At 48.0% G+C, this 14,198-nt stretch overlaps 1 protein-coding gene across 8 annotated transcripts in view; it reads left to right on the top strand.

Annotated features, from left to right (window-relative positions):
• The window catches only part of LOC135896394 (ninein-like protein), a 523,367-nt gene extending 513,344 nt beyond the window's left edge, over window positions 1–10,023 (top strand). For 6 of the 8 annotated variants that reach the window (XM_070521835.1, XM_070521837.1, XM_070521836.1 and 3 more), the window contains 5 exons: window positions 1,087–1,386; window positions 2,175–2,449; window positions 4,126–4,307; window positions 6,080–6,225; window positions 9,327–10,023. In XM_070521835.1, the coding sequence (XP_070377936.1) occupies window positions 1,087–1,386; window positions 2,175–2,449; window positions 4,126–4,307; window positions 6,080–6,225; window positions 9,327–9,563 (1,140 nt within the window). In that variant the 3' untranslated portion in view covers window positions 9,564–10,023. The remainder of the gene's footprint in view (window positions 1–1,086; window positions 1,387–2,174; window positions 2,450–4,125; window positions 4,308–6,079; window positions 6,226–9,326) is intronic. The other 2 variants (XM_070521832.1, XM_070521831.1) reach the window with 2 other exon arrangements.
• Window positions 10,024–14,198: the final 4,175 nt, after the last annotated feature.

The raw sequence follows: 14,198 nt of genomic DNA, 5'->3' as shown, positions 1-14,198 counted from the left end.
CGATGTGCCGAATAGTGAGCATTTAAACGAGGGCGAAAGCGGAGGGTGTAACGACAAATGCGGGCAGCGCGCCTACCCAGAATCGTCATCACTCGGACAAGTGAACTCAAGTGTGACGCGGATGGGGAGAGTTGAGAGGGTACTCCGAGGTACGAGTAGGGCCGAGCCCGAGTATGGAGAGACGATTGCGAGTGGTTACTCGAAGGGGTGTGGGAGTCCGTTGTTCCCATTTAGTGTATTGGGACCTTGAAAGGAGTCAGTGGGCACTGGTTGGCCGTTGCAAAAGGTGTATTTGGGCACTCTAATGTGGGAGTGAGTAGTCTAAGAAGAGACAATATGGAGTGAGTTCTGGGAGTTTGTGTGTGGACCTACCCCGAAATTGGGCGCGAGGTACGACTTGCTGCTCTAAAAAGAGAGAAAGAAAGAAAGAAAGAAAGAAAGAAAGAAAGAAAGAAAGAAAGAAAGAAAGAAAGAAAGAAAGAAAGAAAGAAAGAAAGAAAGAAAGAAAGAAAGAAAGAAAGAAAGAAAGAAAGAAACTGACTCGGCTGTTCCCGATAGTGCGTGTGAGCAATTGGAGGTGAACGTGGGCACTCCGAGCAGGGATTGGGTTGATCCAGAAAACTTGTCTACGGGCACTGATGTGTGCGAGTGGGTAGTGGGGAACTGAAGGTGTGAAAGCGGAATCAGAGGTGTGATATTCGGAGGTGTGAGAAAGCACTGCTGGGGCATGAAATGGATAAGATAGACTCGTGAGCGCACTTTCTTCGGTGTTGCGCATCCCTCGTTGTCCCTATTTCGAAAATTTTGCAAAACTACAACTTTTATTTCCCTGTAACCTGCCAATGAAACAATGAGTCGGATGGTAACGCGATACTTCCCGTAAATGCCGCGAAACCTCCCTGACTTGTCCTGGAACAGCTATCTTCCCGAACGATAGCCCCATCGATTTCTTCGGGCGTACTGTCGTCTTCAGCCAGCTACACTCGCCCGCAATGCTTGGCACTTTCAGCTGGCCTGGAAACAAACCCTCTTTCCTTTGCTTTTTCCGACGTGACCTTCGTTGAGGCTGATGTTTTCCCTCCCCAGGCGAAGCTGGAGGAAGCTCAAAAGAAGGCCGCGGACGAGTCGAACAGCAAGCGGGAAGCTTGGAACGCGGAGCGGGAAGCTCTGCTCGCGAGCATCGAGGTGAAGGCGAAGCAGCTGAACGAACTGAAGCGCTCTCTGGCGGATGCGACCGCTTTGAGCGGGACCGTGGGTCGCCTGCAGGGCGACGCCGAGGCTTCCTCGGCGGCTGGCGTCGAGGGCGAGACGCCCAGCATGCAGGCCATGTACGAGTCCAAGCTGGCCGAGGTGCGGTGTCAGGTCGAGCAGGACCTCGTGCGAAAGGTGAGGGGCCGCCCTTCTCTCCACTCCTTCTGAAGATCGGGCACGCCCCCTTTTAGGAGTCGCGCGATCGTTACGCAGCAGTCTGTGGGCTTGTTTGTTTCTTCGCTTGCTTGTTATATGTCGGCAGACTACAGTAATCCGTGGCCACGTCATAACCTATGCCTGTGGCGATCCCAGCTCCACGTTTTTTTTTTTTCTATCACCCCTCGATTGTAGAAGACTGCGCTTCTTCAGAAAATTCCCTTGATGCTCCCTGTGATGAGGAGTTGGTCAGCAGGGATACGCCGTTCCAGTCTACTGTTTTCCGTTTCTTCGTTTTATTTTCTTCTACATCAGCAGACCCCATGATCAGAGAAGACGCTGCGCTTAAATAACGCTACTTTGCAGTCCTCACAATGAACAATTTGCTTGCCGACCACACCTTCACTCGTGTCCATTTGTTTGGCGGCCGAAAAGATCAGGTTACAAAATTTTCTTTCGGGAACGTATTAAAGTAGTATAACTTAGTTTAGGGTAGGTTATGCACAGGGCCACTTCAGTTAGGTGCATTGGATTGCAGGGGCCACTTCGGTGCGGTGTGTGGCACTTCTGTCTACTTTCTTAGATCGAGGTGGAGTGTTGAGTGAAGAAGCGTTCTAGAGGGCGGGGTCGGCATCCGCGAGAGTCCCTCGATCCATGCCTCAGGGTAGCAAACAATACGTGCATCTGTTTGCACCATCTCTGGTTTCGTCTCTTCGCTCTCCCCCCCCCCCCCTTCTTCATGTTGTTCAACTTTCCGCCTCTCCAAGGTTCGCACCGACGTGGAACGCGAGCTGCGCACTAGCCTGGAGCAGAACCTGAGGCTACAGCCCAGCCGGCGAGACAGCGACCCGCAGTCGCAGCTCAAGAGGCCGCAGGACCTGACCGCCCAGCTCACCGAGGACATCTGCCAGCTGCTCAGGCAGTGCCTGCGATGCGGCGCGTGGACCACCACCACCGCTGCCGCTGGCACCGATGGTGACGCCGAGGCGCTAGGGGGCGCTCGCAACCAGGCCGGCACAGGGGGCGCTAGCTGCACGCCAAGGTGGGCATCGCAAAGAAAAAAAAATCTGAAAAAGAGAATCACTGTAGAATCACACATTAAGCACTTGTGAACGTTGATGAACGCATACATTTTAACTTCACACTAGACTTGGTCTTGTAATGCCGAACCTGATGTCATCAGCATTGACAGGACCTCATGAAGGAGCACGAAGTTTGCTTGTTTCCTCACGCCGCGTAGAAGTAAGGCTACCTATGGCGACGCTGTTGATAAAATCAAATGTGCTACGACCGCTTCATCTGGCTGCGCTCGCGTGTGGCAGCGGTAGCGATTACAGGAACGGAGCGAGTCAGTGTATCCTGACGTCATTATACGTGACCTGTGAAGCCCAAACCGAAACTGGTTCGTGAGAACAAGTATTTCAATAAATTATTTATCGTGCTCCGACGCTTGGCAGTATTACTTTCGAGCGGCTCATTGGTTTGCGCTATTTGGTTAACATAATTAAACCAACACTGCGGAAATAAATCTTCGACAGCCTACCTTCTATTACTGTGCCTGAAAAAGAAGTTCTTGAATTTGAAACGTTCAAGCTCTAATGTAGCATGTGTATGATGTCCGCTTTGCTATTTTCTAGTGCCTTTCGTGTGTATTGTAGTAATATCGCTTTCAGGTTTTGCATTTGCCATTTAGTTTCTTATTTGTTACCATTTTGTTGTGTTGTAGTTGTCTGTAAATCACATTAAAAACGTCTGTTTAAGAAAATGCGCAGCTTCACCTCAAAGGCGAAGCATTGATAGCGATAGCAAAACATTAGGCAACTACGCGACGTAAGGCTTGCAGTTTCATCGACCGTATAAATTTATGAAGTTCAGTATACATTCGCTTACTAGTTAATCTAGCAAGCACGGTGTTACTCGCATAGGCAAACAGGAACAGCTGTCACTCGATGACCGCGTACACCATCTGTCGCAACGCTGACGTCACGAAGAGCGCAGGCAGAAGGGAGCGAACGCTTCGTGCTACCTCTAGCTTCATAGCGCGTTTCCGAAACGAGATTGCGCGACCTTCGGTGTCACGCTCGCGAGAACGCAGCGCGCACGAAACGATCAGCCATCTCGGCTCGCCCAGGTGTTGCACCCTTCGCAGATTACCTCCTCCGAGATAACTGTGTCCGTGCGAGCTGCGCATGCGCTCAGCCGCGCCTGCAGCCAGCGCCGCCGCGGCCGGCCTAAAGGAGGGGACGCGCGCTCACCCGGGCCCCCTCCTAGCGCGCGCTCGTTCACGTCACATCCAACACTGGGCGCACGCGAAGGCGGAGCGCGTCAGGCCGCCGTCCTTCTCGGTTCAGCTGCGCGCGCTTTTCTTCTCGCACCCACAGCATGCTGCGCGCGGGGCGCCATAGGACGTTATCGCATGTGAACTCTAAGCAGAACATCACGGTGGTGTTGTGCATTCTCCTCGAGCATCCCTGTAATTGGTATCATAGTAATATAACAAACCAATTGGTGTCGGCGCCGCGCTACGTTCCTTCTGATTTCTGATGTCCAGGTTCTGCTTTAGAGCTGTTCGTTTAATTATTTCGAAGCTTTGTAAGGTTTGTGCCGTCATTTAACGAGAGAAAATGAAAGAAAAGAGAAAAGTAGAAAAATTTCGCGTCGTGGTACTTCCTTTACGCTGAGCGTCTCCCCTCGTTTTTCGTTCTCTGCAACACCCAGCGATGGCGGCGACCCGGGCTGCGCGAGTCCGCACAGCGTGACGTCGGGCGCCTCGCTCCAGGAGCAGCTGGCGAGCCTCATCGGCAAGGCCATCGGCGCCATCGAGGCTCACCTGGAGACGCTGCACCTGCAGGAGCACGACCGGCTGCGGAAGAACTGCGAGGAGCAGCTGCAGCGCCTCAGTGAGTGGCGAGACTTTCACTCGTGTGTGTGTGTGTGTGTTACCACGATGGAAGCTTGCGTAAATCGGTATGTCCTTAAAAACGCTGAGGCAGCGCACCTGATGTAGTTTGTTGGGTTTATATTATTATTATTATTATTATTATTAATATTATTATTATTATTATTATTATTATTATTGTTGTTGTTGTTGAGTTAAAGCATGTACAAGCGACTGAGGTGAAAATAATCGGCAGTGGTAATGAGCGAAGGGATGAGATGTCTGTGTACCGACGTGGCATTTCCTAAAATCTAGAATGCGACATCTTCACACTGCTGTAATATCGTTCTGGCATCGCTGTGACGATCAGCTTTTAATAGGCTGCCGTCGCATTGTGCAACTCGTAGTGTGGAACTTGAGAGAGCGTTGGGCTCGTTCTCGCGTCAGTGTAGGTGCATCATGCCGTAGCACCCTACGTTGCCTGGAACAGGCCGCGGTTCACGTTGCTCTCGCTCGCCGGCAATGTTCCCAGCAAAGTGTGCCTATGTTCTTGTTCCGGCTGTGTTCACATTATGTGCGGAAGAGCTGCTCATCGCGGAATCATAAATTCAGCTGTATACGGCCTCAACACCGCTGCACAGAACAACCGATTCAGCGTGCACATGTGACACACCAGTCGTTATTATCAGGTTCCAGTCGCTTTACGTGTTTGTAGCATGTGCGACGCAGTTCTAGTAAGAGGAGTTGGAAGATCGCGAGTCCGTCATATTTTCTTCGGAGCTGTTTTGCGAATGTCCGTGCACGATGGCATTGAACTTTGCAATGTACGTTTGATTTGAAGCTTGAACCACAGTGCCTGTCGTGCAGTTAACTCGCAGCAGCACAGCATGTATGGAAATCCCTTTTTAAGAAAGTAGCGTGTTGATTAGACAGTTTTAGTTTAGCGTACGCAACTATAGCGTACGCTATACGCTATAAAATAGCGTACGCTAAGCAGCGCACGTTTTCGACAATTTTAGTTGGCCGACGATATCTTCAGATCTCTGAGGCCGTATTCCGTCGTTGCGGCTATTTCGCGCCTGTAGCGATAGGTGGCGCTGACATCTAGAACGTTCCTTTGGTTAGGCTTCGACTCGTTCGAAACGAGAAGCGATCTCGAAAACACCACGAAGTTATCCATAATACTCTGTCGTCGAAGCGGCCTGAGACTAAGCGAAAGCCGTTTACACAGTCATTTGCTACGAACGAAGTGCATTTTACAAAAGCAACGCCAACTTCAATTCGAAGCGGGCAGCCGGGATCGCCGCCATGTTTCCCGCAAACTCCGCAAACCCCGCAAAAACGCTAACGCTAACTCGTTTGCGTTGCGTACGCCCGCTATACCCGCTATTTCGTTTAGCGGTCAGCGCATGCGCAGTGACGACCCGCTATTTTTTAGCGTACGCAATGGAATAGAGTACGCTATATTAAAACTGTCTATTGAGCTCACTGCACGCTAAAGTGCTGCAGTGTACGAAACCCTGCTCGGCCCAGGCCTTCTCTGACTTTGCTGTAAGCACAGGCTTTAACACCAGCTCTTTCGCAACTCCCCTGTGCCTGCATACTGAACAACGAGTGACAGCATCATAGTTTTATAACCAGTGCAGTCGTGTCACTAATACGTTAGTTGCTAACGCATGCTCTTTTTTTGCATCCATCCCCTCCTCCTCTACCATTTCTCCCAATCCTTGCATTCGTCTTTCTTTTGCAACTCCCTCGCCTTTCGTCGAAACGGTCGTGGTCATCGCGACACAGAGCAAAAACACATGATGGAGCGCTTGGAGTGCGAGCTTCAGCACAACGAGGAGCTGGAGCGGCTACGGAAGCAGCATCAGCATCAACATCATCATCAACAGCAGCAGCAGCAGTCCGGGCCAGCTAGCCAACAGCAGCCATGCGAGGTTCGTAGCCGAGACGCCTTCGCCTGCCGCTTGGTCGCTTTCTTGTGGCGATGGTGGCTTCGGCCGCTGCTCTTCGTCTTCTGGATCGCGCTTGGCTTGGCTTTGCACGCCGCTTCCAGCACGCGCGGATTCTTCTGCGAACCGACCCGACCGCGTGGCGTCTAGCGCCGGCAGACAGACGTGTGCGAGAGCGAAAGCTCTTGTGAACAAAGTAACACAGCTCAGAAAGCTCCCCCAAAGGGATGCTGTATCGCAGACACTGCTTTTTAATTCCGCCATGTTGCCAAGTTCACCCTCGTGTGTCCATCAGCTCTGATTGGCTAGTAGGGGAGCCGCGCTTTCTCTTGACTGGATCAAACTGCAAAAAAAAAATGGCAGATTTTGACAGCACAGTAGGATGCCACAGTGTATAATTCCTTGTGTGAATTCATTCACCAGTTAAGTCCCCCTCGAAAACTTTGCGCTTCCTCAAGAATATCGGCTTTCTTTTTTTTGTTTTTTTTTACCCTACTACCCAGCATGCCTTTTTGGTAGTTCTAAACGCAGCGATCGACCAATCTTCGGACGCGAATGTGCTCTGTACTGTTTTCAATGTGTCGCATGTCATCTCTAAGCAATCTCACGAGTGTTCCTGAGGTGGCGAATTCAACGTCGTGAAAACTCGCCGTGCCACCGCAGCAGCTGTATCAGAGACTAGTCATCGTGAACATTCTCAACACCTCCTCGACTCCCGTTCTCACTCATACATCCATTGTAGAGCACTTTCATTATACTCAGTCGGTCATAGCCTCAGAATTTTAACACATCGTGGATGCAGTGTTCAATGCTACTCGAAGATGGGCGCTCTTTCTCGGCGAGATTGATGGATGGATCATGCATGCACGATGTTCTTGCCCATTTAATTTTTTATACGGAACGTTTTACACTGTGTTTCTTCTTTTTCAGTTGTTTTTTGCTTGCAATCTGTTGTCACTGCCAGTGTGCGTGCTGCGATGAAATACTTGTAGTCCTGGCTTTTTAAAACATTAGCAAGCATGTACTAGCAGGCCCCACACGTTTGTCACGCTTAACTGAGTGTTTGAAACTAAATTTACTTATGTGAAAGCGTCATGCGAAAGTTAAGTGCAGTCTCGCACTTGAGGAAAAGTTTGTGTTGTCCATTTTTATTTGAAACTGCACACTTTGAGACTGTTAAATCCCTATTAATTACTCTTATTCTTTTTAACTATATTGAAGACTGTGCTGCCATCACATTTGCTCGATTCATATTTTGTGTATATCATCTCCACTCGGAAATATTGATGTAACAGATGCGTTTTACCTTGTATCACTTGATTCTGTTTAATTTGGCATTGTCATTCAGAACTGCTCATTTCTGGGTATAAAACAAAAAACAAAATATAAATGTGAACCATATAAGCTGTATCCACTGGCTATTTCTAGTGATCGTCTTCAAAATTTCATTTTTAATCTATTCACGTTCGCACTTTTAAATTTGCACTTGTCCAATACGTAGGGACTCCACCGAACAACTGAATGTTACGTGCAGAATTTTACGATTTTATCACAAGCCACTCAAGACAGCGCTGTGTTTGTTTTCACTGTCAGCGAGAATGTTATTGAGTTTGCTTAATGCGCCAGCTGCTGTTCTCTTGTTTTCTCAACTTTAAGAACGCGAAGAAGTTTCAAGCTTGCTTGGCATGTGCGGAAAGATGAGTGCAAGATGTTTAATGCGTGTGGTGTTGCAAGTCTGCAGACGAATGAACTTGTCTGATGCGTATATAGTGCCTTTACATAAAGACGCTGTTGCAAGTCTTTATACCTGCAAGCTCGAAGTAGGAGAGTACAGGCTCGGTAACTGTTTCTTTTGCCAGTGTTTGGGAAAATGTGCCGATGCGTAGAGTATGACGACATCATAACCGAGTAGGGTTCACTTCAACGTATCCATTTACACTGGCCAATACAAATGTCTTAACTATTTAGTCTTTGAATCACTTATTTCACAAGATTTCTCATTTTGGTTGGCTGAAACGTAAAGTTCGTGAAACATTCTAAGGTGTTCTTAACCAATCGTGGTTTCATTATCGCCCTGGGATATCACTGTGACTGTGTGCTTGCAAAGTCAGCAGTCTGTTTCAATGTGACGTCATCTACGGGAAATACAAAACGTATTGACATTAAGGAAAGGCTAGTGTTACTTAGCTTCTTGTCACCGCTAATTACCTTTTATCACAGCTCTGTTCAAGCAGTGATGCAAATGTTCACACAATAAAGCTTGCCACTATGAAGGAACCCAGCACTGTGTTTTGAGCGAGTTACTTTGTGTAAGCATGCCGGTGATCCACTTTAAACCCTGTGTGCAAGTAAAACCTTGTGCTATTTTGTTGCTTTTTGTGTGTGTTTTGTGAAACTGGAATTCGTTCTAACCATGTCTTTCTTTGTTTTCTCTCTTTCCCTCCCTATTTTTCCTTCCTCGTCAATCGACAAAATCACTTCTGCCGACTCGACCGTGGATCATCGATCTCTCACTCATCGAACCCTTTGAACGCATCACGACGCTATCCTTTTTCTGACCTGCTGCATGACCTGCATTATACTCTACGCGGCCTCCGGTCGCGCTACTCTTGCAATCACGACTAAACAACTGCACGCTTAACTTGGCATGCACGCACCAACAACCAAATGAACTTTCCGTAACATTTCTTCTGAACTCAATGTCACTGCCGTCCGGGAACCGGTGTTCTCACGTTGTTTCTTTCATCGTCTGCCTTTCGTGGTGTCACTTTCTACGAATTTTTTTGCTAACTTTCGTTCATCTTATATTGTATCCCAACCTCTCCTGTGACGTTGTCTCTTATGCTGGTATCTCTTCTGCCGTTATCTACGATGTCGTTATCTCTGACGCTGTCAACTTCCTCTTCATTCCTCACTAATGTTCCTGGGAATCTGCTGCGAAACGCGGTTCAAACCACTCGCCCGCTCTCGAATTTCTCCCCGCTTGCGAACCCAACTTCGGACACACGCTTCCAACCGTCTCCTTGCTTGCACTCTAACCTTCTTGTGACCCTCTCGTCAAAAAAAAACACCGAAAATCCTCTCAGCAGCAGCAGCAGCAGCATCAGCCGAGTGCGGTCGGCCCGAGTAAGATCGACACCCTGCTCCGCGACCTGTACGTCGAGAATGCCCGCCTGCTGCGCGCACTACAGCGTGCCGAGGACGGCCGCCGACGAGCCGAGCACAACAGCACCCGGCTGCAGTACAAGTGCCGCGTGCTCAGCAAGCTGCTCACTGACGTCACGAGAGCCGCGGTCGACGGCTCCAGGGTGGCTTGCGCCTGAGCCCCCCCTCCTCCCACCACCACTCCGTTCTCTTGGAAGAAGAAAACACTCCCCAACCGCTGTGCTCGTTACAGTTCTCATTTCGGGTGAAAAAAAAAGGAAAAAGAACAGTACAAACTGCTGTTTGGACTTTTTTTTTTGCTTACCCGCCCCGCCGCCAGGGGGCGCCGGCAGCGTTAGCGATGTCGACGTCGGTGCCGATAGGCGTCGACCGTTGTCAGAAACGCCAGTGATTGTCTGCGAGAATCGGTTGTGGCCGGCAACGTTGGTGGAGTCGACATTGTGTCATAAAGAAGTGTGCATGTGTTCGTGGTGCAGCGGACCTGAACAGTGAACTGTGTGTTCATTTTTTTGGTTCTCGTTTCTCTCTCATTCTATAGCAGTAAAGAACTGTCGTGCCGAGACGACTGATGGTCGCAAACCTTCTTTCTGGAGTCTGTGAGCTACTGCTACATATACTGTATTTGCCTTCTTGAAGAGCCTCGTGTGTTTTTTTATTTTTTCAACAGAATCGCGTATACCTAGGTGTCAGCTGTACCTATGTTGGTGGCTTATGGGTAAAATGATACCTGTGCGTGACTTTGTGTTGCAGCTTGTGCAATCCACTCAGCACTTTATGGAGTGATCGCACTCCCAGAGTGAGACGAGGGAGTCTTGACCGTTCGTTCGTAGAACCGATCTCTAGAGTAGCTATTAACCTTCGTTGTTAAGGTGTCTCACACAGGTGTCTCAAAGCACAGACACCGCTCGCTGCCTTCACAGAAAAGACAGAGGCAGAAGAAGAATTGTACCATTCTTTTAAACTGTTTTTGTTTAGTTTTTTGCTTTAAACCTAATTGCATCTCGAGTCGTGGTCTTAAATTACAATGGTTTGCAACAAAGAGGATTGTTCATAGTGTCCGTTGATATGTTGTTTAGTCGCATGTGTCCTGACCCAGTAAATCTTGTTAAAAGTAAATTTCGAAGGCATTGTGCCCATATATTCTAGAGGATGGATGTGCCATTGACATCATGTCCTCTACCTTCAACATCTGCTCGGCAAACTGTGCAGCAGATGGTGCAGATGCTCGGACCTTTCTCAAGAACTCCTCCGCCAACTCCGAAAAACAATTTTGCGTTTCATTATAAAAAAAATAGTTCTTTCATCGGTTCTAGGAAGTGTATACACTATTGAAACTCATTGCTGCATTTACTTTTTTAACAAGAACAGCGACGGATTCATTGGCGATTGCTCTGATCTTACTGAGAGTGAGGTGTTTTTTGAACCCTTGTTACAATATATTGAACTGTCTGATCCACTTAGGCCCAAGGCCCAAACTGTGGGTTCGTCTGAGACCAGGTCTCGCCGATCACCAGGTGTCGTTTCACATGTACGAAGGTTATGTAGACAATTTCATCTAAGTACCAGCTCCGATCTCGTTCACCCGTGTCTGATTGCTGTAAGCCCTTTGTGTCAATTCCTGCTGTACAAACTACGATAACGCCTTGAGGTTTCCCATTTCAAGTGTTAGCTATTTGGGCATATTGTTTTCTCTTGACGAAACGGTGCCTCTGAGTCACCATTTTTTATTTTCTCTCTCTCTCTTTTTTTCCCCTCTTCTGTAGCCTCTGGAGTACTTCATTCGAAAGCTGTGCATTTGCCTTCTGGCTGCTATTCGGCATTCTTTTGAGATGTCATTTAGCGGAGGCAACAGCTTCTTTTGTTGCCGACTTACATCGCAATGATAGGGCGTTGTCATCCATGCTGTGACGGAAGTGTCTCCCATACTGACCATTCTAGGTACACATGGGCGTCGTCTACACTTTGTGCGAGAGCTTACAACGGTGCAATATGCGTTTATACTAATGTATCGATATTAAACTTGACGTACCGGTGCTATCGATAACGTCGCCAGAGAAGTGACGAAGAAGTGCCGAAACGGGGATATTCGTGGCTGTCTTGCAATTCAACATAGTAAGAAACCGTTTCAGTGTTACCAGCCTGTTTTGTACAAGCATTGTGTTCGAGTAGTCTGGGCTCAAGCGGGAGATATATCAGTGTGATGCCCGTCATATGGGAGCTGTTCATCATATAGTATCTGCAGTTTTGGTGTAGCAGTTTCGTTGTTCTTTTACTGCACACAGAGGGGCGAGCTAAACGGAACGAATGCGACGTGCAATATGTGTGCGTGCGGAAATTTATCTGTATTGCACTTAGGATCATGGTTAAGAAACGTCAGTGCGCCATTGTTTAACGTTTCTTTATTTCTTTTTTTAGCGCAGACTTTTCTAACGAATTACTGACAGCTTTTCTATACCTTGAACGCTGTAATCTATAACACTAATGCGCGCGCTAGATTTGTGGGGTACACGCTCTCTCCGCGCTCGTGAGCACGTTCTAATCTACCCTCTTTATGGAGCCCAAGTAACCTCGTGCTGAATTCCTCATCTCTGCTTCCGTCGTTCTGCCTTAGTATAAGTTGTTGTTCATGAACTTGGGGTATTGGTGAGGTGATAAGCATCTTATCATGTTGCTTACTGCTTCTATCTGCCTGTTTTATGGCCTAATTGCCAGACATTTTACGCTGCCTATTGTATCTCATCGAATGCGCCTGTATCATTGCCAATCATGTTTCTTTTCTATCCTCTCTCTCTTTGTAATTTTTTTTTCATTTCGCCAGGGCTTCTAGACCATCCGTCGCTTCAACGGAATCCATTTTTCTTTTTTTTTTTCATTGCCAAGGCATTGACCATTGGTCACTTAGTCAGACCTTTAAATCGCGTTCATGTCTCTAAATTTCACAAAAATTATAGCGTGTGGGGTTAAAACTAAAACTGAACAGTTCGGTTGCGCGCGTTTAAATGTGTGGCACCGGGTACGCCGTTCTGTATTGGACTTGGGTCACGTGGTGCGCAGTTAAGCTGCTCTTCTCAGAACTGCCTCTTGCTGGAGAAGTTGAGCATGTGTTTTGCTCTACGTTTGCATGTTGTTCAACGTTCAAATTAGCTTGAATCGAACCCAACGTGCCTTGTTGTGAGTATTTCGATGTGATTTAAATCAAAACGGAAACTTTCCACACATGCTGCTCTATATGTTAACTGTCTTTCTGATACAACTACAAGAGGTGCGGTAGCGCTCATGGGGAGCTACGGCGATCGGGAAGTGCTCTATTTTTTCAGCAGCGCATCTTGATTCAGGATGTTCACCTTTATTTTTTTCGCTGCATTTCATATTTATTTTTCACAATTTTGAAAGTTAGCATTAGGGTTTAGACGTTCATAACGATGGCATGACTGACTCTATTGAAACACTGTAGCTCGCGACGCGTCATTGAAGGAGGTTGTTTGATGATCGCGAACCTCCGTCCCAAACGTTGCGTTGAAATTGTATAGCGCTTGTAAAGGCGCCAATAAAACTTTGTTGAATCGTGAAGGCTTTCTGTTCTTTCTATTGGTGCCAGTATATGCCAGGTAAGCCACGAAGTGCCACTTACGTTATTTATTTTTCGAGATCACCTGGAACATAGCGAATTTCCGCTTTTTTGGGATGGTCACTCAAAAAAAAAAAAACGGGCACCACTCGCACGACAAAAGTTTGTGTGTGGGGGGAGGGGAGGGGGGGGGGTAGTGTCCCGAAAATGAGGAGTGTATAATCATCGGGTTAATTTCGACTACGTGGGAATTATTTAACTTGCACCCAAAACACGATAATTTTGCATTCTCTAATCGCCGTGCGAACGCCGCTAGCTGGATTCGAACAGTCGACCTCGCGCTCAGCAGCATAAAGTCATAGGCATCAAGCTCCCTCCCCCCTCCCCCCCCCTCCGCGCTCCACGGCGGTTTGCAAGACAAATCACTCCGTACTGTAGACTAAGTAAGGCAAATTACACTCTGCAGTTGACTAAGTAACATATTCTACTAAATGTCATAATCCTGTATTCTGCGGAATTGATCCTATTTCCGGCGCAAGTAACGGCGGGTGACACCGTATGGTGCCAACTCTGCGACGGGAGAGCAGACGACACACAACCGCAATTTTGTCGTCTGCACTTTCCTCCACTTCTCTCGGACTATCAGAGTGCGAGCCTTAACCACACAAGAAAAGCACAGGTCGGCAGCTCAATGAACTTTCTTTTCGAGTGGCTGGATCTTCCTTGCGCGTAGCATAACCGGTTTTAAGCCTGAAATTAAGAGGCAAGGATAATGGCGTCCCTTCGAGAAGCCGAAAGAGATGCCGGAGCAGACGAAGCAGTGAAAATAAAGGGGCACAAATGATACGAAAAGTGCGGGGCGGAATTGGAGAAGAGGTCGCGTGGCTGTGAAAATAAGCCGCACTGGGCGCGTGTCCAACTTAATTTCCATGCAAATGAAGCGCTTCTGACCCCACTAACACAAGCGTGGCTGGTCCTGGAAGTACTGGCGCAGTGTGCGAAGTAAGTCACGTGCACGGGCCGGGTTTCTTTGGCTGGCGGAGACGAAACCTTTTTAAAGTGAGCCGACTTGGGCGGGTTTTCGAGCTTTTCTGTTTTTACTCTTCATTTTGCTAGCCTCTGGTGAACTGCATCAGAGAGACCGACCTGGGGTGCTATTATGCAGCAAGCAGAGTTATTATTATTATTTTTTTAAGACCTCCTTGCACTGGACGTAGTCCACAAG

This window comes from Dermacentor albipictus, chromosome 7, assembly GCF_038994185.2.
Source record: "Dermacentor albipictus isolate Rhodes 1998 colony chromosome 7, USDA_Dalb.pri_finalv2, whole genome shotgun sequence".
Lineage (NCBI taxonomy): Eukaryota > Metazoa > Arthropoda > Arachnida > Ixodida > Ixodidae > Dermacentor > Dermacentor albipictus.
Note: the sequence above shows the minus strand (reverse complement) of the source record. Positions and strands in the feature narration are given on the sequence as shown.